This window comes from Maniola jurtina, chromosome 21 (assembly GCF_905333055.1).
Source record: "Maniola jurtina chromosome 21, ilManJurt1.1, whole genome shotgun sequence".
Classification (NCBI taxonomy): domain Eukaryota; kingdom Metazoa; phylum Arthropoda; class Insecta; order Lepidoptera; family Nymphalidae; genus Maniola; species Maniola jurtina.
The window spans coordinates 12188386-12214926 of record NC_060049.1 but is presented as its reverse complement, the minus strand read 5'-3'; the positions used below and the strand labels follow the sequence as shown (position 1 = coordinate 12214926).

General features: G+C 35.4%; 2 protein-coding genes and 1 long non-coding RNA gene across 4 annotated transcripts in view; 1 reads left to right on the top strand and 2 right to left on the bottom strand.

Annotated features, from left to right (window-relative positions):
* The window catches only part of LOC123876481 (hemicentin-1-like), a 74318-nt gene that overhangs the window by 30870 nt on the left and 16907 nt on the right, over nucleotides 1-26541 (bottom strand). Inside the window, exons 25-27 of the mRNA XM_045922770.1 lie at nucleotides 26170-26291; nucleotides 25634-25780; nucleotides 24954-25088 (exon numbers count right to left, since the gene is read on the bottom strand). Coding sequence (XP_045778726.1) covers nucleotides 24954-25088; nucleotides 25634-25780; nucleotides 26170-26291 — 404 coding nt within the window. The remainder of the gene's footprint in view (nucleotides 1-24953; nucleotides 25089-25633; nucleotides 25781-26169; nucleotides 26292-26541) is intronic.
* Nucleotides 7-2798, top strand: LOC123876479 (gastrula zinc finger protein XlCGF57.1-like). Of its 2 annotated transcripts, none has more exons than XM_045922760.1 (2): nucleotides 7-123; nucleotides 712-2798. In XM_045922760.1, the coding sequence occupies exons 1-2, from the start codon at nucleotides 7-9 to the stop codon at nucleotides 1498-1500; spliced, it is 906 nt and encodes a 301-aa protein (XP_045778716.1). In that variant the 3' UTR covers nucleotides 1501-2798. The 2 variants fall into 2 exon arrangements, with proteins under 2 accessions (XP_045778716.1, XP_045778717.1); XM_045922761.1 differs by having other exon boundaries at nucleotides 69-128; nucleotides 718-2798.
* Nucleotides 166-22589, bottom strand: LOC123876482. The gene is made up of 3 exons (XR_006798368.1): nucleotides 22579-22589; nucleotides 14517-14519; nucleotides 166-234 (listed from the first exon to the last, which is right to left on the bottom strand). It is a non-coding gene; the product is annotated as an uncharacterized LOC123876482 (long non-coding RNA).

Sequence of the window (26541 nt, the reverse complement as noted above, 5' to 3'; positions counted from 1 at the left end):
AGGCACATGAGAACCCATACTGCGATAAAACCTTTCTCGTGTGAGTTATGCGATTATAAATGTTCTCGAAATGTAAGTTTAGTGTCGCACTTGAGAACCCACACTGGTTTAAAGCCTTTCTCGTGTGAGTTATGCGATTATAAATCTTCTCGAAGTGGTAATTTAGTGACGCACATGAGAACCCATACTGGGATAAAACCTTTCTCGTGTGAGTTATGCGATTATAAATGTTCTCTAAGTGGTAATTTAGCAGAGCACATGAGAACCCATACTGGGATAAAACCTTTCTCGTGTGGGTTATGCGATTATATATGTTCTGTAAGTGGTAATTTAGTGAGGCACATGAGAACCCACACTGGAATAAAACCTGTCTCGTGTAAGTTATGCGATTATAAATGTTCTCGAAATGGCGATTTAGTGACGCACATGAGAACCCATACTGGTATTAAGCCTTTCTCGTGTGAGTTATGCAATCACAAATGTACAACAAAAAGTCAATTAGTGGTGCACATGAGAACCCACACTGGTATAAAACCTTACTCGTGTGAGTTATGCAATTACAAATGTACAACAAGTGGTGCACTAGTGACGCACATGAGAACCCACACTGGAATAAAGCCATTTTCTTGTAAAATATGCAATTACAAATCTACAGCAGAGAGCGGTTTATTGGCGCACATGAGAACCCATACTGGCGATAAGCCATTTTCTTGTGAGTTATGCAATTACAAATTTACAACAAAGAGCGGTTTAGTGCCGCACATGAGAACCCATACCGGCGATAAACCATTTTCTTGTAAGTTATGCAATTACAAATCTACATTAAAGAGCACTTTAGTGGCGCACATGAGAACCCATACCGGCGATAAGCCATTTTCTTGTGAGTTATGCAATTACAAATTTACAACAAAGAGCGGTTTAGTGCCGCACATGAGAACCCATACCGGCGATAAACCATTTTCTTGTAAGTCATGCGATTACAAATCTACATTAAAGAGCACTTTAGTGGCGCACATGAGAACCCATACCGGCGATAAGCCATTTTCTTGTAAAATATGCAATTACAAATCTACAGCAAAGAGCGGTTTAGTGGTGCACATGAGAACCCATACTGGCGATAAGCCATTTTCTTGTAAGTTATGCAATTACAAATCTACATTAAAGAACACTTTAGTGGCGCACATGAGAACCCATACCGGCGATAAGCCATTTTCTTGTGAGTTATGCAATTACAAATCTACAACAAAGGCCGGTTTAGTGCGGCACATGAGAACCCATACCGGCGATAAACCATTTTCTTGTAAGTCATGCAATTACAAATCTTCATTAAAGAGCACTTTAGTGGCGCACATGAGAACCCATTCCGGCGATAAGCCATTTTCTTGTAAAATATGCAATCACAAATCTACAACAAAGAGCGGTTTAGTGGCGCACATGAGGACCCATACCGGCGATAAGCCATTTTCTTGTGGTTACGCAATTACAAATCTACAACAATGAGGGGTTTAGTGCCGCACATGAGAACCCATACTGGCGATAAGCCATTTTCTTGTAAGTTATGCAATTACAAATCTACAATAAAGAGCAGTTTAGTGGTGCACATGAGAACCCATACCGGCGATAAGCCATTTTCTTGTAAAATATACAATTACAAAACAACAAAGAGCGGTTTAGTGCGGCACGTGAGAACCCATACCGGCGATAAACCATTTTCTTGTAAGTCATGCAATTACAAATCTGCATTAAAGAGCACTTTAGTGGCGCACATGAGAACCCATTCCGGCGATAAGCCATTTTCTTGTAAAATATGCAATTACAAATCTACAGCAAAGAGCGGTTTAGTGACGCGCATGAGAACCCATACCGGCGATAAGCCATTTTCTTGTAAGTTTTACTATTACAAATCTACAATAAAGAGCAGTTTAGTGGTGCACATGACAACCCATACCGGCGATAAGCCATTTTCTTGTAAAATATGCAATTACAAATCTACAGCAAAGAGCGGTTTAGTGACGCGCATGAGAACCCATACCGGCGATAAGCCATTTTCTTGTAAGTCATGCAATTACAAATCTGCATTAAAGAGCACTTTAGTGGCGCACATGAGAACCCATTCCGGCGATAAGCCATTTTCTTGTAAAATATGCAATTACAAATCTACAGCAAAGAGCGGTTTAGTGACGCGCATGAGAACCCATACCGGCGATAAGCCATTTTCTTGTAAGTTTTGCTATTACAAATCTACAATAAAGAGCAGTTTAGTGGTGCACATGACAACCCATACCGGCGATAAGCCATTTTCTTGTAAAATATGCAATTACAAATCTATAACAAAGAACCATTTAGTGATGCACATGAGAACCCATACCGGCGATAAGCCATTTTCTTGTGAGTTATGCAATTACAAAATAATGTGCAAATGGAACTAGTCTAATATGGCATAGGAGAGAGAACTCACATTGCCACTGGTGAAAAACCTTTATCATGTTTGTGAGCTGCATGTCTCATCACACCACCGGACTCGCGCACCGAGGGTTCCGTACTCAGGTATTTTTTTTGACATTTTGCAGGATAACCCAAAAACTTATGCATAAAAATAAATAAAAATCTGTTTTAGAATGTACAGGTAAAGCCCTTTCATATGATTTCCCACATTGTACAATTATCTTACTTAACGGGCATGAGACCGGCCTGCCCGCGAAATTCAAATTTAATTTGGTTTTTCGCAATTTGTAAACTAATACGACAACGTAGGCTTATGGCATTCTAATTCCGACAGTGGCAGTATCATCCTCACAGGTTTATATAAAAATCGTTTAAGGGGGCTTGAAATCAGTTGGGGCTCAACCAAATCGTTTATGGACACATGAAATAGAAATCAATTTTGAGTCCCCTATCGATGGTCACCCCCAGATATTTGGCCGAGGGCGTCCAATCGATGGTCTCTCCTAAGAGCGATACCCGTGGCGGTGGGGCCAGCGATACATGTGAAGAACGTGTTCGCGCAGACGCGCGCCGCACGGGCTCTCTTGCGCCCTGTGCTGGCGTCCCACCTGCATCTCCGTACGAGGCTGTGCGTCTACAAGACGTACGTCCTGTTATAACCCTAGCCTAGGCCGCATATTGCTGACTTGCTATTTCCAAATTGACATCAATAATAAATCATCAATCAGCAGTATGGGGCCTATAAAACGATGCATTTGGCAACAATAATTCAGTTCTCAATTCTTCAGTCCTATCCGTTCCAACTTCGGACCCGGTTTTAGCCTGCCGGTTGGACCTTGGAAAAGACTGTAGAAGAGACTCCGGCTCGATAAACCCTTCACTAGGGTTCCGCGCTCAGTATAACCCAAGTATCCAAGTTGACTGTGAACAAGACAATAAATAAACGGGGTGTTCATCTGACTTCGTGTTTGTTTCACTGCCGCCGAGACGCCCCGTCATAACAGTCCGTACGCGACTCACTTACGCGGCCCCAGCTTGGTACGCGCTACTGAGCGAAACGGACCGCAAGTCGCTGCGCGCGCAGCAGTCGCTAGCGCTCCGCACCATCGCCGGAGCTCCACGTTTCGTACGGAACGCGGTCATCTCCAGGGACCTGCGCATGAAGAGCCTCTACGACCACGTTCACCGCCTGAGCACCTCGATGTTCGCGCGCGCGGATGGAACGCGAGCCCAACATCTGCGGGGCATCGCGCCATACCATCGGCGACCGCCGGACAAGTTAGGTCTGCCACGTGACCTGATTACCTGATTGGACACCATTGCTTCCCCGCCGCTGGCTGACGGGCGCTCGCCGGAACATCGCCGGCGGGCTCGACCTCGCCGAGCCGCGGGCGTTAGCCTCACGGACATACCACGCCGCCGCAGTAGCCGATCGCTCGCGAACATCCGCGGGCTCGATCGCACTGCCGTGCGGCTATCACCGGACATGACATCCGGACTTGACTCCCAGACCAGTGGTCCAACCCAGTGCCCTGCCCGCAGTCGCAGGCGGCGTAGCCACGACTGAAGAGGGTCATTGCCCTGAGCAGTCACCTTGGGACCCGAAATGGTCCGCGTGGACGACCTCGAGATGATGAGATGAGAAATCAATCACAAAAAGGAGCGCGAGCGTAGCGAGCGCAATTTTTTTGTTTTAAAACAAAAAATAAAGTGACATAAATAAAGTAGATTGTCTGTGACCTTTTCACAGCCTATTTTCTTAACCAAAATTTGGTACTATTCAAAAATAGGTAGGTACTTGGTTTCCCTGAAACTGACATACCTACTCGTAGGCTTTTTATAACAGAAAATCAAGAAGGTCGTGAGTGATTTTTGAAAACATAAATCCATGCGGACGAAATTGTGGGCATCATATTAGCTATATGCAATATTAGCATAATAAAAGTGCGAGTATTTTCAAAAAATTGGTAAATTCAAAAATTAGTGCATATTAAAATAATTTCCCTTTGTCTGGGATTTCGGGGCGTTGTAGACCCCTAAAACCGCTCCCCCTGGTTACGGCCATGGGTACTCGTAAGTCGTATGATATGCACCTGATGCAGCGACCAGCGGCGTAATATTTTTGTAACTGTTACAAAAGACTGCTTAGGTACGAAAATCACAATGAAGCGAAGACACAATATGTGAGTGCAACGCTCGTGCAGAAGCATACTATTCGTAGACTAGAGGCCAGATGCACGACAAATGGCAATAATAATAACCCACTGCCCAGTGTCCGAGTGTGAAGTCGGGCCTACCTCAGGCCCGCGCCCCTGCCTCCCGCAGTGCTGAGACGATGACATTTTTTTCACTCGCCATTCACACTATTCTGGCCGTTTGTTGCCTGCCGATTTAAACCTTTGAAATTGTATGTACATCTGCGTTGCACTTTGCACACAACGCAGATGTTTTTTTTAAATGTTCGAGACTATAATATAGCCAACATAATATTTTTTTGATTAAGGGTGCAGGCGGGCCGCGGGCCGGATCAAAACAGTCCGAGGGCCGAGGTTGGCCCGCGGGCCTTAGTTTGCCCATCACTGCTTTAAAAGGTCCATTTTAAGAAATTAGCTCTACTATCGACTATAACAAATTAATCGATACTAGAGCTAATTTCTTAAACTGGATCCTTTCAAGTTTTTTTTTTATATATAAACACGTGGAGATGATACTGTCATTGGCGCAATTAGAATGCCTTATGCCTACTTTATTCTATTAATTTATAAATTGCGAAAAACCAAATTAAATTTGAATTTCGCGGGCAGACCCGTCGCATCCACCTTAATTTGTTCGGCCACGAAAATTACACATTTTCACATATCTTAGCCTTATGTAATTGTTTACTGTCCCAAATAAATAAAACATAACATTAAACCTGTGTATTATTTTTCATATATTAAGTTGTACCCATCTACCTTAATTTTTCTACTATTTTTAGGGTTCCGTACCTCCAAAGGAAAAACGGAACCCTTATAGGATCACTTTGTTGTCTGTCTGTCTGTCTGTCAAGAAACCTATAGAGTATTTCCCGTTGACCTAGAATCATGAAATTTGGCAGGTAGGTAGATCTTATAGCACAAGTACAGGAATAAATCTGAAAACCCCGAATTTGTGGTTACATCATTTAAAAAATAAATTAAAATGTGTTTTAATTTTCAAAGTAAGAACTATACCAAGTGGGGTATCATTCTAAAACAGATTTTTATTTATTTTTTTGCATAATAGTTTTTGATTTATCGTGCAAAATGTTTGAAAAAATACCCGAGTACGGAACCCTCAGTGCGCGAGTCTGAATCGCACTTGGCCGGTTTTTTTATTTATTCTTTAGGTTGTAGGGGAAAGCAGGTGGGATTCGTACAGAGGGAGCATTCGTACAGCAGTCATATCTCCACTACAGTACATGGTGAGTGGTGACGCGTTTGTGTTTATGTACATGTGAGGCCCGCTCATGTTCATGGGCTAACCGCTACAGCTAAGTGCAGTGGCTGTATAACTTTTAGCTTTTTTGGAAAAATCAAAACGTGTTTTCACACCGCGAAAGTTTTTTTTCGACTCATCTTTGAACATTAATTCGTAATAAGTTAAGCTTAAATTGTTAAAGTAACATATAATAGTTTTTAAATAAGTATCCTAGATTAATATGTAAACATTAATTTTGGGATAACCTTAACCGTTATTTTTATTTTGAATTTATTGTTTGATTTTTTGTATTGGGGTACCTTCGTACAGTTAGGAGTGGGGTGGATTCGTACTATAAATTGCACCCAACGTGAGTTCAGATAGTTCCTGAACTGACTGGGATATGGGATTTCGACTCTCCGAACACTCCCAGATGATAACATGAAACAAGTAGTGATGATGCCTACTAACTATACTACTAACGATACTGAAATCGACATAGCTGTCAAATATTACCCTAGGGGTGACATGGATTCAAAGATACCTAAAGGTAGCATTCGGTTCTTCGGCGACCACGACGAGCGACTGCGACCAGCGACTACGCGACGATGGTCGCCTGTCGCAAGGCGACCCCTAGCTTTCGGATGTCAGCGACCGCGACATCGCCAGTCTTCCCGCAGTTTTTATGTGTGCCGGTTGTGTTCTATTGTAGTAAGTACGATATGTCGGACAATTTCTCCGGAGCGAAAAAAAGTATTCAACAGCTATTGGAGGATGAGGAAGATAATGATAATCTTATCATGTTATTATCTATGCCTCCGGAAAAAAGGATGAAGATCGACTCAATCTTCACATCGCGAGAAGAAGAGGGTTGCTTTCAAATACTGATAAAACGACATTTAATTTATAAAGAAGAAAAGTTCCGAAAATATTGTAAATATTGACTGCGTCGCGCGACGGCGCTGGCTCCGGAGCGACCGGGTCGCGGTCGCCACGCCCGGGCCCCGCCAACCGGTCGCACGACGCGGTCGTGGGATTCGTTTAGTGCTCCATATAAATTAATACTAAGCAGTTGTCGCGGTCCCGGGTCGCCGTTGCGCGTCGCTGTCGCTAAGAACCGAATGCTACCTTAATAGTTTCATAGCCCACCGAGCGTCAAATGTTACCAACACTTGACGCTCGGAATAATTTAAATTATCTGTGGGATGATGACGCCTAAAATTATGCAACCTTACCCTAAAGTGAACAGGAATGCACTTAACAAGACAAGGGTAGGAAAATTGCCACAAAAATTAAGTATTTAATACACAGATACTCGCGAAAAAAAAAGACTGATAGGAATGGAAAGAGTAAAATAGATAAAAAAAGAAGTTCAATAGAGAATACAAAAGGATAAGGAGATGAAGGACTTCGTCTGTGTTGGTGTTGGCTGGCGGGCGTGCTTTGCCTTTTTGGAGTGTTTTTTTTTTTTTGTTGAGACTGACTGGAAGGTGCTCTAAGGGGGTGCCGTACGTGTGTCGGCGAGCGCCGGCACAGACGGGGTCCATACTTGTATAGTTTAACTAACTTGTTACAAATAACTACAAACTTGACATTGGCTAATCTTTGTAAAACCAGACGAAAGAGAAAAAAAAGGAGATGAAACGCACGTCACCATAATGAAAAATTTTAATGTTGATTTTATGACTTAAATTGTAACAACTTGATTGTAAAACACTACATTATTAATTATCACTATGTTTAAGGTTTATTATGTGTTAATTTCAATATCAATAAATGCTTAATTTCATATAAATAATCTTTTCAATTCCTATGTACGAAGGCTCCCCACTATGTACGAATGTACCCGACTTGATGTACGACGCTACCCCGCGTGTGGGGTGCTTTCGTACGATTTCCATTTTTTGGGAAATTCATCATAGCTTTTCCATGTTACTTTGTATTAACACTGAACTGCATTATAATTAAAGTCAGATAAATAGGCAATTCAGCAGCATTGAAATTATTTTGAAATATCTATTAATTTTGGTTTTATATGACTTAGAGTAAAAAGTGTACGAATCCTACCTGCTTTCCCCTACCTATCTACCGTAGTTTTTTATGGATTTGACGACCTCCGTGGTGTAGTGATAAGCGTTGTGTTATTAGTGGAAGGACCTGGTACGATTCTCCGAGTGCTAATTTGGGAATTTCGAAATTGGCTCAGGTCTGTTCTGGTGGGAGACTTTGGCCGTGCCTAGTAGCCACCCTATCGGCAAAGCCGTGCCGCCCATCGCCAAGCTACGACGCCTTCCCTTGCGATGTCGGAAACCGATTAAGGGGCGAGTGTTTATTAAAACTGACATTACAACTTACCAGGAGTCAGTTTTTAGGGTTCCGTACCCAAAGGGTAAAAACGGAGCCCTATTAATGTCACTCCCCTGTTTGTCTGTCTGTCTGCGCGTCACAGGTCTCTATCTCGTACCTAGACTAAACAAGTTACGAATTGGTGTAGAACGTTAACCCAAAATCAAGTATTGAATTAGAAATTCAATTACCTTTTTAGGCTCTCATTCGTAGAATTCGCCATAATATTAGGTAGGTAGGTAGTTAGATGTTTAGATTAAGATTAGTAATAGTTTTTCTCTCTGGCTTTACATTGATTAGCCAATGTCAAGTTTGTAGTTATTTACAAGTTAAGGAAACTACAAGTATGGACTTCGTCTGTGCCGGCGCCCGCCGACATACACGCGGCACCGCTTTAGAGCGCTTCCCAGTCAGTTCCACCACCAATAAACACCAGCAGAACACAAAAACCAGACATTTCTAACAAAAAAAAACCACTCCAAAAAGGCATCGCACGCGCGCCAGTAAACGCCACCACAGACAAAGTCCTAAGTCAGGCTAGGTAGTATATCATCTGGCAACCGGATTACTAGTCTATGCTGGCAACGCTGTGTTAAACTGTTAACGTCATTGTCAAATGTCACTTAAAAAGTGAAAGTCCTTCTATGTTATTGGTCTGTGGTGAAAGTTTTCAAAAAAACGAAATGCTTATTAAGTAGTGTTGAATTGGGGATCCTGTATCAAAATCCATGGGGATTTTGGATCACTCTCGCTAACGCTCGTTCGCTACGCTCACCGTGATACAAAATCCCCATGAATTTTGATACAGGATCCCCAATGTAGGCTACTGTCCACAACAACACATTAAATAAATGGAGTATTCCTAAATCCAAGCAACAATTAATCACTATCAACAGTGAGACAAAATCCTCAATGACTAGTTATTGCGGATCCTATATCATACGCCCGCACCGCACAGTGGATGATATAATACGATGAGTTCGACGAGACTGCGGCATTCATAAGAAATGCGAACGAGCCCATATGCATGATAATTTTACGTCTAAAAGTTTGCTCTCGCATAGTTAACCATTTGATTTGTTGCGCTCAAATTATTTTTGTATATTGATCGTGTTTCTGCTTGATCCGGCATTGCTGTATTCATTAGTATGAATTTCGATCGATTGATTCGAGGCTTGCGCATACTTATAATAGGTTGGATAAAGGTAGACTCTTTAAATGTTTATAGCTCATCAGAAATATATTCGTATTACATTAACGATTGCTTTTCCACATATCGGACATAACATTTTATCCAACGATAAAGCACATTTAGTACACGTTATAGCATGACCACATGGTATATAACACGCAGCTACTTCTTCTACAAGACAAATTTTGCAGCAAAGTGTTTCTTTAATATTTTCAACACATAATATGTTTCTGTCTGCAAAAGAACTTATTATATTGTTATTTACAAATTGTTCAGATACTTTTGATGCACCACAAACATCTTTGCTATCACTTTGTAGGTATGTTTCACCCTTCACAAGTAAAACATAGGGACAGGACGGAAACCAGCGTGCGTGCTCCGACCATGGATGATCTTCGATGCCCCAGTCTTTGAGCCTGCCATCACAAAAGTAACAAATCACGCGATCACTATCTCCTGTATAAAAAAAACCAGCATCAGCCATTTCTTGAGGTTTTTGATTTAAATCTTGAGGCCAGGTATCAAAACTTCGCAATCTTGCGATTTGAGTTGCATAGCGAGGATATTTAGGATATATTAACTCCATTCTGATCTACAAACAATGAATTTTGGATAAAGATTTATTAGTAAAAATATATTATAGCAGATTTCTAGTAAGGTGTGCAAGCTTATCATACATTATTATTTATCGAAAATTAATTCTTTAATGATGAATTTAGACACATTTCCCGCTATTTAAATATATTTCGATTGTTATAAATACTTTGATAAATAGAGATTAATGGACGAAAAAAATACGTACAATGCGTACTAATATAATAAATTCACTGATGCCCCCACGACTTCATCTGCATGGATTTAGGTTTTTAAATCCTGCGGGAACTCTATGATTTTCCGAGATAAAAAGTTGTCTATATCTCTCCAGTTCTTTTACTATACCCACGAAAAATCATGTCGATTCGTTGCTCCGTTGCGACGTGATTGAAGGACGAACCAATAAACAAACAAACAGACACACTTTAGCATTTATAATAAGTATGATTAGTGATGCAAAAAGGCGTCTGTCTAAACTAAAGACTAACGGCTGAATCTTGCCGAAATTTGATACACAGACAATTCACATCTTGGAGACGGATCCAGGATATTTTTTGACGTCGAAAATTAAAGGATTTCCACTCAAGTTTTAAATCAAATTCGCAAGGAAGAAGATTGAAGCATCAAATAGGAGCAAATATTATTAGACCTTTCACAAATTTTATACCTACCTATGGAAAGTAGTAAAATGTATAACCTTTTAACATTTTAACTATCGCGAGTCCGACGCATACCATTCCTTTTACGGTTAGATCTCAATTCACTGCGTAACTATAAACAACAGCGTCTTCCATGCTTCAAAATCGAACACCTATAGCTGATGCGGCAATAATTTATACGTAAGACAGTGTTCATACGAATGTATAAATCTAGTCTGATTACTTTCGCAAATATAAGTTTTATGTTGTGATGATTTAGTGTTTAAAGTTACATGCGCAAATGTTTAAATCTAATTTATTTCAATCCATTTCGTTTATTATGAAAGAGGTTTTAGAATTCGAGCGTATAAATAGGTCGATCCTAAGCGTCACCATTCCTTTCTTTCCGAGTTTTGGATACGACGACAACAACAGTCGAAATAAAGTATGTAAGTATTTTTATTTTATATGTTTATTTTTGAATTAAGCAACTAGGTACCTATTGAATTTTTATTTGGAGTTTTCATGTTGATAGTTACTTAAATTGTTTTTCAGGGCCTCTTCATCTTTCATCAATCCATTTGACGAAGACGAAGACCCCATCGCTTTGGTGCAGCCCCCATCAACATCGAAGTCTCTTAAGAAGAAACGTGAGGTGAAGCGGAAGAAGACGATCAAGAAAAAGGAGGTGACTTCTTCTGCTCCGAAGAATCCGTTCGAATCGAGCGGATCGGAATCTGAACCCGAAACGTCTCCAAATACACCTACGAGTCCATCTGTTAAGCGGAGGAGGTTTATTACCGAATCTGAGGTGAGTTGTCTTATTTATATTTTATTGGATTAAAGCTTTTAAAAGACTTCCCAATAAGAATGTTGTTAGGCAATTGGTCTGTATATAAATTTATGAATATAGTTTGTTAAAGTTATTATTTTGTTAGGGATCATATCCGAAGGGTACCAGTGGGATCCTATTACTAAGCTACCGCTGTCCGCCCGGACGTCTGTCTGTCAGCGGGCTTTATCTCATGAACCATAATAGGTAGAGAGTTGAAATTATCGCAGATGATACTAAATTGAATATTTTTCAATTTCAGGATGAATCTACTAGCAAGCCAGTGCGCGCTGCGAAATTGAGAAGTTTTCTCAGTCGGCGCGTTGCGTCGGGGTATACATCCCAATCAGACCCATCGAAGAAAGGCAGCTACTACTTCGAGCTGCGCGTCTACAACTCTGAAGAAGTGGAGAAACTCGCGAACAATGAGCGTTGGAAGCATGCCATCTGCACACTAAAACTTGCAACTGATTTAAATTCGGTGGTATGGAAGTCCCTCACCAAATTAATTGATGATAGTAAGGCTGAACTAAAAAATATTCAGCCCATTTTATACCCTGCAAATGAAAATAATTTCTAAGATAAATTTTGTAAATTAAATTTTGTAAATCTTAGAAATTATTTTCATAAATAAATTCAAAAAATATTTCATCTGCAACATATTGTATATAATAAGTATGACAATTAAATTACTATCTTTATGTTTGTACCTGTAAATATTTTTTAACGTGTTTTTTTTACAGAAATTACAAAGCCTAAACCATACAAAGCCTAGACCATACAAAGCCTAGATCATACAAAGCCTAGACCATACAAAACCTAGACCATACAAAGCCTAGACCATATGAAACTAGAAATATAAAAACTAGAACCATATGAAACTAGAACCATATAAAATTAAATTAACGTGTTTTTTTTACAGAAATTACAAAGCCTAAACCATACAAAGCCTAGACCATACAAAGCCTAGATCATACAAAGCCTAGACCATACAAAGCCTAGACCATATGAAACTAGAAACATAAAAACTAGAACCATATGAAACTAGAACCATATAAAATTAAATAAAAATGTCTAAATGTTCATATCGAAAGATTTGAAGTTGGGATATTAATAACGTGATACTTACAGCCCTTATACTCTTACTAAGTCTGCACATTGTCTGAAAATAACTAGATTACTTTATTTTAATACAGTCATCTCATAACTATCCAAAATTTAAAATCTAGAACTGAGAAACTAGAACCATACAAACTAGATACTTGACATGTTTGAATGTTGATATCGAAACATCGCATTACTTCCATTCTATTAATAACTGTTTACTGTTTATTAGCCAATAGCTTGATTTATTATTTAGCTGTATTTCCTTACCGATTTTTTATACGCAGAATATTAAAACCAGAACTGAGAAACTAGATACTAAATAGATAAACAAGATAAGCAATTCTATGAAATTGAAAATGTTTTTCTGCAAAGAGTGTAACCTTTATGTTAAAACATCTATATCGTCACATAACAGAACAAATACTCATAAATCTAATAGTTTATTTCAATCTAGATATGAGAATGTGCAAATTATAAAAACGGCTTTTAGAAACAGAATAATCAGTTACAAAGTAAATCCGACCTCTACAACTTTAGTTCCAGAGAGTTTTTTTTCACAAATATTTAAAACCACACGCGAGATCATAAATATATCTCTAAAGAAACACACTGCCATTAAAGTAAATTTCGAGTTATTTGTTTCGTATATTTTACCAAAAAATTTTGAAAAGTCTATTAAATCTTTCAGTACTAAATATGGTATTATAGTCCAAAGTACTGATATTGATAATTTTTTATTACAATGTGCTCAAAAGTTAACTTGCAAATGCGCAGAATTCGAACAGTCAGAATCTGGTTGGACAATTGATTCTATCAGTCATTTGGAGATAAATATTAATAAATATAATCCTCTGAAAGGTGGATCATATTTGGCATTACCATCACATATAAGAAATACAAAATCATGTCTAAATATTCATAATTTCGATGATTGTTGCTTTTTATGGTGCATTGCTGCTAAAATGTATCCTACAAAACTTAATTCCAATAGAGTTTCATCATATCCTCATTATTCATTGCTTTTTGACATAAGAAATATGACATTTCCTCCGGGAATTGAAGATATTAAAACCTTTGAGAAGAACAATCCAACTATTAGTGTAAATGTTTATGGGTTAGAAGCCAATAATACAGTTACAGGTCCTTTGTATGTGACTTTAGCTCGAAAACTTACCCATGTTAATTTATTATATATTACTAAAAATGACAAAGCCCATTACTGTTTGATTAAAGACTTTGGCCGACTTGTGCGAAGGCAATTAACAAAACACAAGTCTAAAATATTTTTATGTGATGAATGTTTTTTATATTTCGCAAATGAACAAAAACTACACAATCACGATTGTGCTAAAAGACAAACTGTACTTCCAGAAGATGGTAGTAAGTTGCATTTTTCAAACTATGAGAGAACTCAAAGAATTCCTATCGTGATATATGGCGATTTTGAGAGCTTGCTTTGTAAATATTCAAACGAAAATAAATCTCTTTATACTGAAGATATACAAACACATGAACCATCTTGTTTCGCTTATTACATATGTTGCCATTCTAAACCTGAGCTTAATGACTTTGTAAGCTATCGCGGACCAAACTGTGGTAAAAAATTTGTTGAAAGCATTACGCGAGATGTAAAAAGATTGCACGGTATTTTAAATACAAATAATCCAATGTTTCCTCTTACTACCGAAGAGTTGACTTCATATAATGAAGCAAAAATTTGCTGCATCTGTAAAACAATGTTTAAAAAATATGATATAATAGTAAAGGATCATGACCATTTTACAGGTAAATACCGAGGCCCTGCTCACAACACTTGTAACATAAATGCAAAAAAATGTACGTTTATACCGATCATTTTTCATAACTTGAGTGGTTATGATTGCCACTTATTTATTAAAGAATTATCAGAAATTACCGGAAAAACGAGCTTGATACCAAAATCTAAAGAAAAATATATATCATTCACAAAATTTTTACCTATTGATAAAACAAATGCTGCTCAACTGAAGTTTATCGATTCATTTAATTTTTTGAGTTCGGGTTTGGATAAACTGGCAAAGAGTCTTCATCCGAATGATTTTCAGCATATGCGTGTATTTATTAAGGATGAACACTTATTAAATTTGGCCTGTAAAAAGGGTGTCTATTGTTATGATTATATGGATGCATGGGAGAAATATAATGAAACAAAGTTACCAAAACATTCGATTTTTTTTAATAAACTCACAGGTGAAAATATTTCCATTGAGGATTACGAACACGCTTTAAAAATATGGAAAACTTTTGGTATAAAAAACTTAGGAGAGTATACAGATTTATACTTACAATGCGATGTCTTATTACTATGCGACGTTTTTGAAAAGTTCAGAAATATGAGTTTAGACTATTATAATTTAGACCCCTGCTATTATGTATCATCTCCATCTTTAAGTTGGGACGCAATGTTGTTATATACTAAAGTTGAGCTTGATTTGATTTCTGATGTGGATATGTATCAGATGTTAGAAAAAGGTATTCGAGGTGGTTTAGCCCAGTGTTCATTGAGATATGCTGAAGCAAACAATAAATATTTACCATCCTACAATAAAAATGAGTCAAGTACGTACTTAATTTATTTAGACTGTGTCAACCTTTACGGTTTTGCTATGATGCAAAAAATGCCAATGCGTGACTTTAAATTTTTAAATGAAAATGAAATTAAAAATTTTGATGTAAGGAACATTTCTAAAAAAAGTCAGTGTGGATATATTCTCGAGGTAGATTTATGTTATCCGGATAATATTCATGATGCTCATTCAGACCTACCATTTGCTGCGGAAAAATATTCTCCTGCTCAAAATCAAAGCAAAAAATTGGTGGCAAATTTATATAATAAACATCGTTTTGTTATTCATTATATGCACTTGCAAGAATGCTTAAAGAATGGTTTATTGCTTTTAAAAATATACAGAGTGCTATCTTTTTATCAGGACAACTTTTTAGAGCCTTATATTTTTTTAAACACAAGTCTCAGACAAAATGCCAAGTCTGATTTTGAGAAAGACTTTTTTAAAAAGCAGAATAATTCTATTTTTGGAAAAACGATAGAAAACAAAAGGAAGCAGGTTGACGTAAAACTAGTAAACGTTTGGAGAGATACTACAAATAATACTAATAAATTGAATGGAGCGGAAAAATATATTAGTGCACCACATTTTCACAGTTTATCAATTTTTTCTGAAAACTTAGTAGCTATTCAATTGAAAAAAACAAAAATTGTCTTAGATCGACCAATATATATTGGATTCACGATTCTTGAACTGTCGAAAACGCATTTGTATCATTTTCATTATTCGGTCATAAAAAGAATCTATGGAAATAATGTTCAGTTATGTTATACGGATACTGATAGTTTACTATATCTTGTAAAAACTGATGATTTTTATGAAGATATGAAAGATAACATTCATTATTTTGATACTAGCAATTTTGAAGATGATAATATTTTTAATATGCCGAAAGCTAATATGAAAATACCTGGATATTTTAAAGACGAAATGGGAGGAGAAATCATTTCTAAATTTGTTGGTTTACGCGCAAAATTATATTGTTTACTTTCTGAGAAAAAAACTATCAGTAAAGCAAAGGGTATCACGAAGCCTGTGACAAAAAAATTAAACTTTGAGAAATATAAGAAAGCCTTATTTTGCAATGAAAATATAAGAGATGATATGTTTGTCATACGATCAAAAAATCATCAGGTTTTTACTCAGAAAATTAATAAATTAGTATTAAATAGTGATGATAATAAAAGGCAAATAATGGAAAATGATTTTAAAACTTTGCCTTGGGGGCATTACAGCACGATTCTTTAGTAAAAATATTATGCTAAGTACCTATGTATTTTACAAATTTTTATGTGTCTAATTTTAATATTAGTTTTAATGGTAATTTAGCATTTAATAAATTTGATTAAGTTTACCACAGTGTTTTATTTCAAATAAAATCACAACATATTTTATATTCCCTTTATTAATTCAACCAATTATTTACATTACTTCATAAACTTAGTACTTAACATAAGATTAACGTATTATAAAAACTTACTACTTAATGGAAAATATTCGGACTACAACTTACTTGCATGATATGAAAATATAAAATATACTTTATACTTTAATTAGAACTCATTTATGCTTTTTATTTTTACAATCGCAAAATAACAATAAAATAATATTAAATTTAACTATTCAGGCACACTTAGCTTTTGTATAATCCTATTAATTAAATCTTCTGTAGCATCCATCATATTGTCATAATTATCACTCACTATGTACTGTACACTCAAATTAGTCTTTGCACTGTTCTCCTGTTCTTTACTATCAATTTCAAGTATTTCAATTTTTATAATGTGGCTTCCCTTTGCTTTATTTTTCCGTATAACAAAAGATGAATCTGGAGCTGGTGAAATCACATGATCTATTTTTGGAAGCTTCTTTTTTAAAGACAATTTATTTTTCTTTTTTATGGTTTTCAAACTGGTGTTATTTTCAAGTGTTTCATTATTTTTTTGCTCACGTAAAGCTTTCAATCTATTCTCTTCTTCTCTTTCTAAAATAGCATCCAAGTCTTGAGCTCCATAAAATGGATTATTCATACTTGTGTTTCTTTCGTCATCCGTGAAATAAAAGTCCGACATGATGCTGTAACAAAATACAAAATTTTATAAATATAACAATAAAACAACATTTATAAAAATATCAATAAACAAATTCTAAAATAGAAAAGAATACAGTCAAAATATTATATAAGTAATTTTTTTCACTAACCAGAAGCGAGTGAGTTCCTTGCGTGAGAAGATCTGGGAATGAAAATTGTTTAGTAACAAATCTATGGAGTCAAGTTTTCAAAACAATTGTATATACTTGTATGACATTCGTCCGCATTATGCAATCTCTAGCGACATGTTAGAACCTGTTTAGTATTAAGTTCTTACGAATTTCAATTTCATACTATTATCACAAGGTTTAAATTAAAATGTATACCTACATTTTAATATAATCATCGACAAATAATAGTGCGCTAGACAAGTGCGAAGTGAAACACGAATGTGATACCTACAAGCAATACCTTAAAATTTAAATCAACTAGCAATAATATGAAGTTATTTAATAAGTTGCATTTTTAAAATTATCATCAATCAGTAATATGAAGTTGATAAAACAGGCTGAATCATTAAAAATAAATTATATAGATGTTGAAACACCACCACTATGCTTTAGCCGACATAGTAAACTTCTACCAAACATAATTCGATGCATAATTTGCGGACCCTCCAACTGTGGGAAAACAAATATTATGATAAACTTATTATTGCACGAAAATGGACTTAAATTCCAAAATGTTTATATTTACTCAAAGTCCACTTTTCAATCTAAATATTGTTTCCTACAAAAAGTTTTTCAAAATACTCCAGATGTTAAATTTATTATGTTCAAAAATAGTGAAGAAGTTATTTCGCCAACTGAAGCCTTAAGAAATTCTATTTTCATTTTTGACGACGTGACTTGTGAAAATCAAGTTAATATTCGAAATTATTTTTCGATGGGCAGACACAAACAAATTGATTGCTTTTACTTGACCCAAACATATTCAAAAATTCCTAAGCAATTAATACGTGACAATGTTAACTTTTTAATTATTTTCAAGCAAGATGATATAAACTTAAAACATATATATAAGGAACATGTTAATTCTGATATGAGCTGGCATGTCTTTAAACAATTGTGTGCAAGTATTTGGAAAGATCCGTTTATGTTTTTATCAATCAACAAAGATTGCGAACTAAATAACGGTCGGTACAGAAAAACATTTGACATATTCGTGAAATTCGACTAACAATTTTACAATTATATACCACATACGAGACACAAATTTAGTCAGTCAAATGAGAGCACTGGTAAGAATACCTACCCATATTTAATTTAAAAATGGAAGCCGTTGTAAAGAAACAATTAATTAAATCAATTGAAACCATCAAAAAGAAAGCAAAACAAATGCGTGAAGAAGAAGATGATTTAGAACTAAAAAGGCGCAAACTTTTTAAATCCATAACGGATCCATTAGAATCCATAGTATTGCAAAAAAAAGAAAATAAAAACAATAGTCACCATGATTTACCAGATACATGTTCACCTTCAACTTCTGATAAAATTAAAAACATAGAAAATGATGATAAAAATTATGTAACACCAAAACCAATAACTTCTACCCAAAATTTTGAAGAAATCGAAGAATTCTATACTCCATCTCCAACGCCTGAAAAAAGCAATGAAATCTATAATTTGAATGTACCTTTTGGTGTACGTAATGAAAATAGTAATTTAATGATTGGAAATACAAAAGTAACATTTTCAGATGGTGATGCTCATAGCAAAAATATGATGGCTAAAATAGGAAATAGATCCTATGAAGTAACCCCAGGTTTGGCAGAATTATTATTTCAGAGTAAACCAGATGTAAAGATTGTATCTGATCAAGATAAATTAGTATATAAAGATATTTTATGCAATACTAGTGCACATAGGAGAGATTATAACCCTACGAATCAGATTAAAGGCGATAAAGGGACAAAATATACTAAAATTGTGAAACCTCTCTTTACTGATAGTGAATTAAAAGAAAAAAAACAAGGTGGTTTTATGCCAACTCTTAAAACTTTGAAAAAAAATACAGATTTCATATACTGGGATGATCCGAATGAGTTAGTAGATAGATTGAAAATTTTAATTGCTTCAAAAGATGCTGGCAACACTAGTCATGACAATGAGATTATATCAATAATTGAAGAACTTAAAGAAGCTGGTATAATAAAATAAGTATATAAAAATAAAACCTGGTTACATTTTTGCTTAGTTCTATAAACACTGTTGAACATGAATGTCAACAAGTTTGGTCATCATGTACACAAGAAACTGAAAATGGATAGCTCTGCCTTAGAAAATATCTTTGATGCTCAACATAAAATCATCAAACATGTTGGTACACCCATTGACCCAAACGACTGTGCTACTAAACTATATGTTGACAAATTCTTAGATGGGCTCTATATACGATTAAAAACAGTAGAGGAAACATTGTTGCAGTTAAAATCAGAAATAAATAGTCTAAAAAGGAATATAGAAGGTGTAAGTCGTAAATTCAAAAAATGAGCAAAGATAGTGTAGTAAATGAAATACATAAAAATGTTAGGAAAAATTTTCCTCGAAGACATGTTATACTTAAAGACATTGATGATGTATGGCAGGCCGATTTAGTTGATATGCAATCATTCTCAAAAGATAATTCACAATATAAATATATTTTAACAGTCATCGATGCTTTTTCAAAGTATGCATGGGCATATCCGCTTAAACTTAAAAATAAAGAAACTGTGACTGAAGCATTTAGTAAGTTACTAGAAAAAGGTCGTGTTCCCAAAAATCTACAAACTGATTTAGGAACAGAATTTTATAATAGTTGTTTCAAAAAATTATTACAAAAATACGGTATAAATCATTATTCCACTTATTCCACTAAAAAGGCGTCAATAGTAGAAAGATTTATAAGAACGTTGAAAACTAAAATGTACAAGCAATTTAGCTTGCAAGGGAATTACAAATGGAATGATGGAACCCTCGAGCACATCATGAAAAAATATAACTCCACATTTCACAGAACAATTGGTACAGCTCCAGATAAAGTTAATGAAAAGAATAAACAAAATATACTAAAAAGATACAGACTACTACAATTATCAGCACCATCGCAGAAACGTTCAAAATTCAAAATTGGAGATTATGTAAGAATAAGCAAATACAAAGGAACTTTTGACAAAGGATATACTCCCAACTGGTCAACTGAAATTTTTAATATAGCTCAAGTTCAAAACACTCATCCAATTACTTACCTTCTAAAAGATGCAAGACAGCGACCTATTTTAGGATCATTCTATACTGAAGAATTACAAAAAACAAAACATCCTGATATATATCTTATTGAAAAGGTTTTAAAAACAAAAGGAAATAAATTATATGTCAAATGGTTAGGTCTGCCGCCTAGTGAAAACAGTTGGATAGATAAACTAAATCTTTTATAAACACATTTTATGTTAACAACTTTCAGTCTCTTATTATCTACGATACTGAGCAGAGTTCTCTTTTATTAAAAATGGAGAAACAACCATCCAAGCGTAAAATGACTTTGAGAAGAAAATCTAACAATTTGAAAACAAGTAATTCTGGTGCTGGTTTTAAGAAAAGCTTTAAGGATATTGTATCTCGCGCGAAAAAACATATCCATAAATTGAAACCTAAATGCAAAAAAGCTGCAATCGAATTAGCTCTTGCTGCTGCTAAGGAATTAGCAGCGACATCTTCAGTTAATGTACCGCGTATAATACCCATACCAAAGACAGGTGGGGTTTTGCCACTAGTCCCCATATTTGCAGGATTGTCTGCCGCGGGCAGCTTAGCGGGTGGTACTGCTAGTATAGTGAAAGCAGTCAATGCTATTAATTTAATGAAAAAAAAATTTCAAGAACTAAAGAGACATAACGAGAAGATGGAAACATTGTGTATCGGAAAAGGATTATTTATAAAGCCCTATGGTAATGGTTTGGGAATATACACAGCAAAGGAAAAAAACTGATTCGGCGGCTACCTAATCGTGCTCTAAGTAACTTGGATATTCTAAAAATTTCAAAAAATATTCCTTATTTCAGAGGTGTATTTATGAGAAATGAACTTCCAAAATATCCTTTTAAAAAAGAGTGTGGTATCATCAACTTAGATAGCTCTCAAAATCCTGGAACTCATTGGGTAGCCTATGCAAAAATAAATAATTACATTGAATACTTTGATAGTTATGGTAATTTGAAACCGCCTAAAGAATTTGTAAAATATGTGGGAGCGAATATTAATTATAATTATGACAATTATCAAGGATCTAATTCTTATAACTGTGGCCATCTATGTATCAAATTTCTTATTAATTTTTGGAATAAAAATTGAAAATAAATAGATGATACAAAAATATGTAAGCTCATTTAACCATCATGTCTATTACACTCACGATCGTGGGTGAAAAATCTATTCTAGAATCATTTTACGCCCCTCCTCTTATTTTGGAAGACGAATATGAGTGTGGCTTAGTATATTTTTCTGCATTTAATTCAATTCCAAATGTAGACTATAATAATAATGTGTTTGAATATGGAGAAGAGAAAAAAAGAATTCTTATTCAACCAGGTGCTTACGATTTACAAGATTTGTATGAATACCTAAAAGAAAGAGTTGAAAATTGTGAATTACAAATAAAATCTAACATCAATACAATGACATGCTCTTTGTACTGTACTGAAACTATAAACTTTAATTCAGAAAATAGTATTGGACCTATGCTAGGTTTTTCTAACGAAAAACTAAAAGCAAATAAATGGCATGAATCTACAGAATCCGTTAACATTCTACCACTGTCTGTCATAAGGATCGAATGTGATCTTGTACAGAGTTCGTACACTAACGGTTCTCCTTCACATATTATTTATGAGTTTGTGCCAAACATTCCTCCAGGTCATAGATTTATAGAATCTCCAAGTAATGTGATATATTTTCCGGTCAAAAGAAAGATAATTTCATCAATAACAATAAAAATTTTGGATTTGGAAGGCAATAATATAAATTTTAAGGGCGAAACTATTGTTTTGTGTCTTCATTTGAAAAAGTCAAAATGATCGTATTTAACAAAAGTAATTATTATAAAGAGTATAACCCAACTATTAAGAAAGTTATTACCAAGGAAAGTGTAAAACAAAGAAGACGTGTTAGAGTATATAAAAAAATTCATCAGAGTAATAAACAATTTCTTAAAGCCCTCGGCTTCAAAGTATGAGCCTCCTTCAGATCAACGAATTACCTGAATTCGATAACTCTATCGAGAGTTATGAGGTTCATACATATAATCCATACAATAACAGTTTCAATGAAAATGATGAAATTCGGATACCTATTCACCAGCAAGATATTTACGTGTTACCATCAGCCAGTTCCATTTACATTGAAGGAAAAGTTTCGGTGACTCATAAAGATCAAGCTGGCAAAGTTCAAAAGAAAAGTGTTGACTTCAGTAATAATGCAATTGCATTTCTTTTTCAAGATATCCGATACGAAATGAATGGTGTTGAAATCGATCGTATTAGAAATGCTGGAATAACTACAACCATAAAATCTTTCATTTCAATGAATAGCGGTGACAGTAAAGCGGCTGCTGCTTGGGGTTGGAATATAGACGGATTTAAAAATCAAAATGGAAATTTTAATGCTTTGATACCCTTAAATAAGATTTTAGGTTTTGCTGAAGACTACAATAAAATAATAATAAACTGTAAACATGAACTCATACTTAACAGAGGTAGTACTAACATAAATAGTGTTGTCATGGGTAGCGATGATATTGTAGACATTGATATACAGAGAATCCAATGGCGAGTACCACATATTAAAGTATCAGATCAGCAAAGATTAATACTTTTAAGGAAATTAGAAAAAGATAATCCCGTACAAATAGCATTTAGAAATTGGGATTTGTATGAATATCCATTATTGCCAAAAACTACCAAACATTCATGGGCGTTAAAGACTGCTTCTCAATTAGAAAAACCTCGATATGTTATATTTGGTTTGCAAACTAATAGAAAAAATGTTAAAAACAGAGACAGCACAATATTCGATCATTGTACATTAACCAATGTCACATTATTCCTGAATTCCCACTATTATCCGTATGATGCTTTAAATCTCAAGTTTGAGGAAAATAAATACAGTATATTATACGACATGTACACCAAGTTTCGTCAGTCGTTTTACAACCTTCCTATTGATCCACTGCTTGATCTTCATACATTTAAAGAAATAGCGCCTTTATTTGTCATAGATTGTTCCAGACAAAATGAAAATTTAAAAACTGGTCCAGTTGATGTTCGTCTGGAAATAGAAACGTCTCAGGAAATTCCAAGCAATACCAGCGCTTACTGTTTAATCATAAACGATCGTCTTGTGGAGTATAGGCCGCTGAGTAACATTGTTCGAAAACTATCATGAAAATTATTGTGGACGTTCAAGGTTTTAAAAATGATCAAAATTACTTTCTGCCTAAAGAGATTGCTATAGTGTATAGTGATCGAGTTCAAGTTTTGTTAATAAAACCACCATATCCCTATGAATGGCTAACAGACACAGAAAAGAAACAAGTTAAATGGATTGAAAAGAATAGAAAAATATTATGGAGCGAGGGAATCGTGCCTTACGAGACCTATAAATACCATCTAATAGATATTTTAAAAAATAATGATATTTATTGTAAAGGCCTTGAAAAGCAGTTATGGTTAAAAGATATATTAAGTAATCCTAACGTACATAATTTAGAAGATAAAGGATGTCCTCGTTTATTAACATTGTATGAGTTGTATAATTCACATTCTGACATATATAGTTGTGTTTATCATCCGACCATCTGTGCGCTGAAAAATGTAACTTGTTTAAAAAAGTGGTGTATGAATAATAAAGTTTTAGATGATTAAATATGCTTGTTTAATTTCCATATACCTGCTTCTTTTATTTAATTTACTGATTATACTCGTATTGAAAACACAATATTTGGTGTAGTTTGTTATAGCCAAATAGTTGTTTTTCATGTTGTAAAAATATTACATTTGAAGAGTAATTTTAAAATTCAAGGTTTCTTAGTACCTATCTAGTTTTATCAACATATTTGCTCGTGCAAATAGAATGAATATTTCGTTCTTAAACCATGTGAATAGTTTGTTCAAAATACGGATAGTTGATTAATTTTTGCTTGGATTTAGCTACACTCCATTTATTTAATGTGTTGTTGAGGACAGTAGTTTAGAATTGGGGAATTCTGTATCAAAATTGGTGGCGATTTTGGATCACGGCGAGCGAAGCGAGCGAGCGTAGCGAGAGTGATCCAAAATCCCCACCAATTTTGATACAGAATCCCCAATTCAACACTACTCCGGTCAAGTGCATGTCAGCCTCGCGCACCGAGAGTTCCGTACTCTTACTTAGGAATTATTAAATACGAGTAGAGGGTCTTCCAAAATACGTTTAATCCTTCTTCCTTGCTACGTTAAATCCTTCTTTAGTTTAAGTATACTAAGTAATAACCATTTTAAATTATCGATTTAGTTAATAAAACACGTCAAATCATTGTGACGTCACATGCCAGTATATCATAGAAGCTCGCATACTTTGATAAAAAACACACCGGATTGCGAATGTAATAATGATGATGCAGGTTTTCTGCAATCAACCTGCAAACTCACCGTACACTCTGACAGGCATGTCCCGGGTGGCGTTCCCGGCGCTGTTGGCGGCGACGCAGGTGTACACTCCGCTCTGATCCTCCGTGAGCTCTTTGATCGTCAGCGCGCCGTCCGAGCCTACGCCGTAGCGGCTGTCTACAACGAATTATGGGGTCTAGAAGAATTTGGGAGAGCATCGAGTTATACCAAGAGGACCATAGTTACAAGCGGTGATGACTGTTGAGGAAGAAGGGAGGAAAGAAATTGAATAGAGGGCCATCAGCCGAACGGCCACTAAATTAGTTTATTACCTTCAATACGAATGTATCTTCTTGACGTCGAAATTTCGTAATACAGAACTTCAATTCTCTATACTAAATGTCAACAGCTCACAGACGTACCTAGTTAGTTTACAACAATTTGTAAATCTAGGTTACATTCTGTGATGTTTGTTAAGATTGGTTCAATGGTTGGGCTCAGAAAATGTAACACAAAAAACAGACACACTCACATTTATTTTAGTTAATCTACCCAAATTGCACTCAGAGGCAATTTGTGAAAATCCTTTCTTAATGAAGATCTAAAGAAAAGAATACATCTCAGTGATATTTGTCAAAATCGGTTCCAGAGTTGAGCCCTCAAAAGGTAATAGACAAACAGAAACATCCTTAATAATATTGAATATGGATCAGTAAGTTTACCTGTATTCAGATAAAATCCGTCTTTAATCCAAGCGATGTGAGGTTTAGGATTACCCGCAGCTTTACACGGAATGACCAGGGCAGTATCCAAGTTCGACGCGACGACGTAGGGTCCCGTATGATTGTCTTCGAAGATTCTTGGCGATTCTAAAAATATGTGTTTCCTTTAAAAATGTCAAAAACTAAAACGCTATTTCACTAACAAGTGGAAAAGTCTTTGGAGTAAGTATTGGTAAAACTAGGACTTCAGTAAAAATTTGTAAAATTTGTAGATTCAATGACTATGCGAAAACACTTTAGGTCAATGAAAGTTAGTATTCTATTCTACGATTTATCGTTTAATATATTATATAAGTAGGTGTAGCATGTGGACAAATTAAAAAAAAATTATTATAATGATAAAACAGTTCTAAAAAGGAAGAAAAAAAATGTTGCTTTTGAAGTTATTTGACTAAAAACTATGAATGATTTGAATAAACAGCAGAATAGTTAGAAGACCAATGAAATAACTTATCGTCAAGTTACAGAGCACTCACCCTTCACACTCACATAGTACGTCTTGTTGGCGGAGCCCGCTGTATTCTCAGCGACACAGTGGTACGGACCTTCGTTTTGGGCGCTAGCGTTTGTAATCCTTAGATGACCGTACTCGTTCAAACTGAAAAAGGCGCACAAACTTTACTACCATTCATGTTGAAAAATTTTCGGCTATTTTAGTATGAACTATAGTTTTATTTGTATCATATTTCAGCCTGAGCAGCCCCTGAACAAGTTGGTTTAAAGCTTATACCGTGAACTTGCGGCACTCATGTGTCATTTGTTTAGTTAGGTATGTGTGTTTCAAGCAATTGAATATCACTCGCTTTAGCGGTGAAGGAAAACATCGTGAGGAGACCTGTACGTCTGAG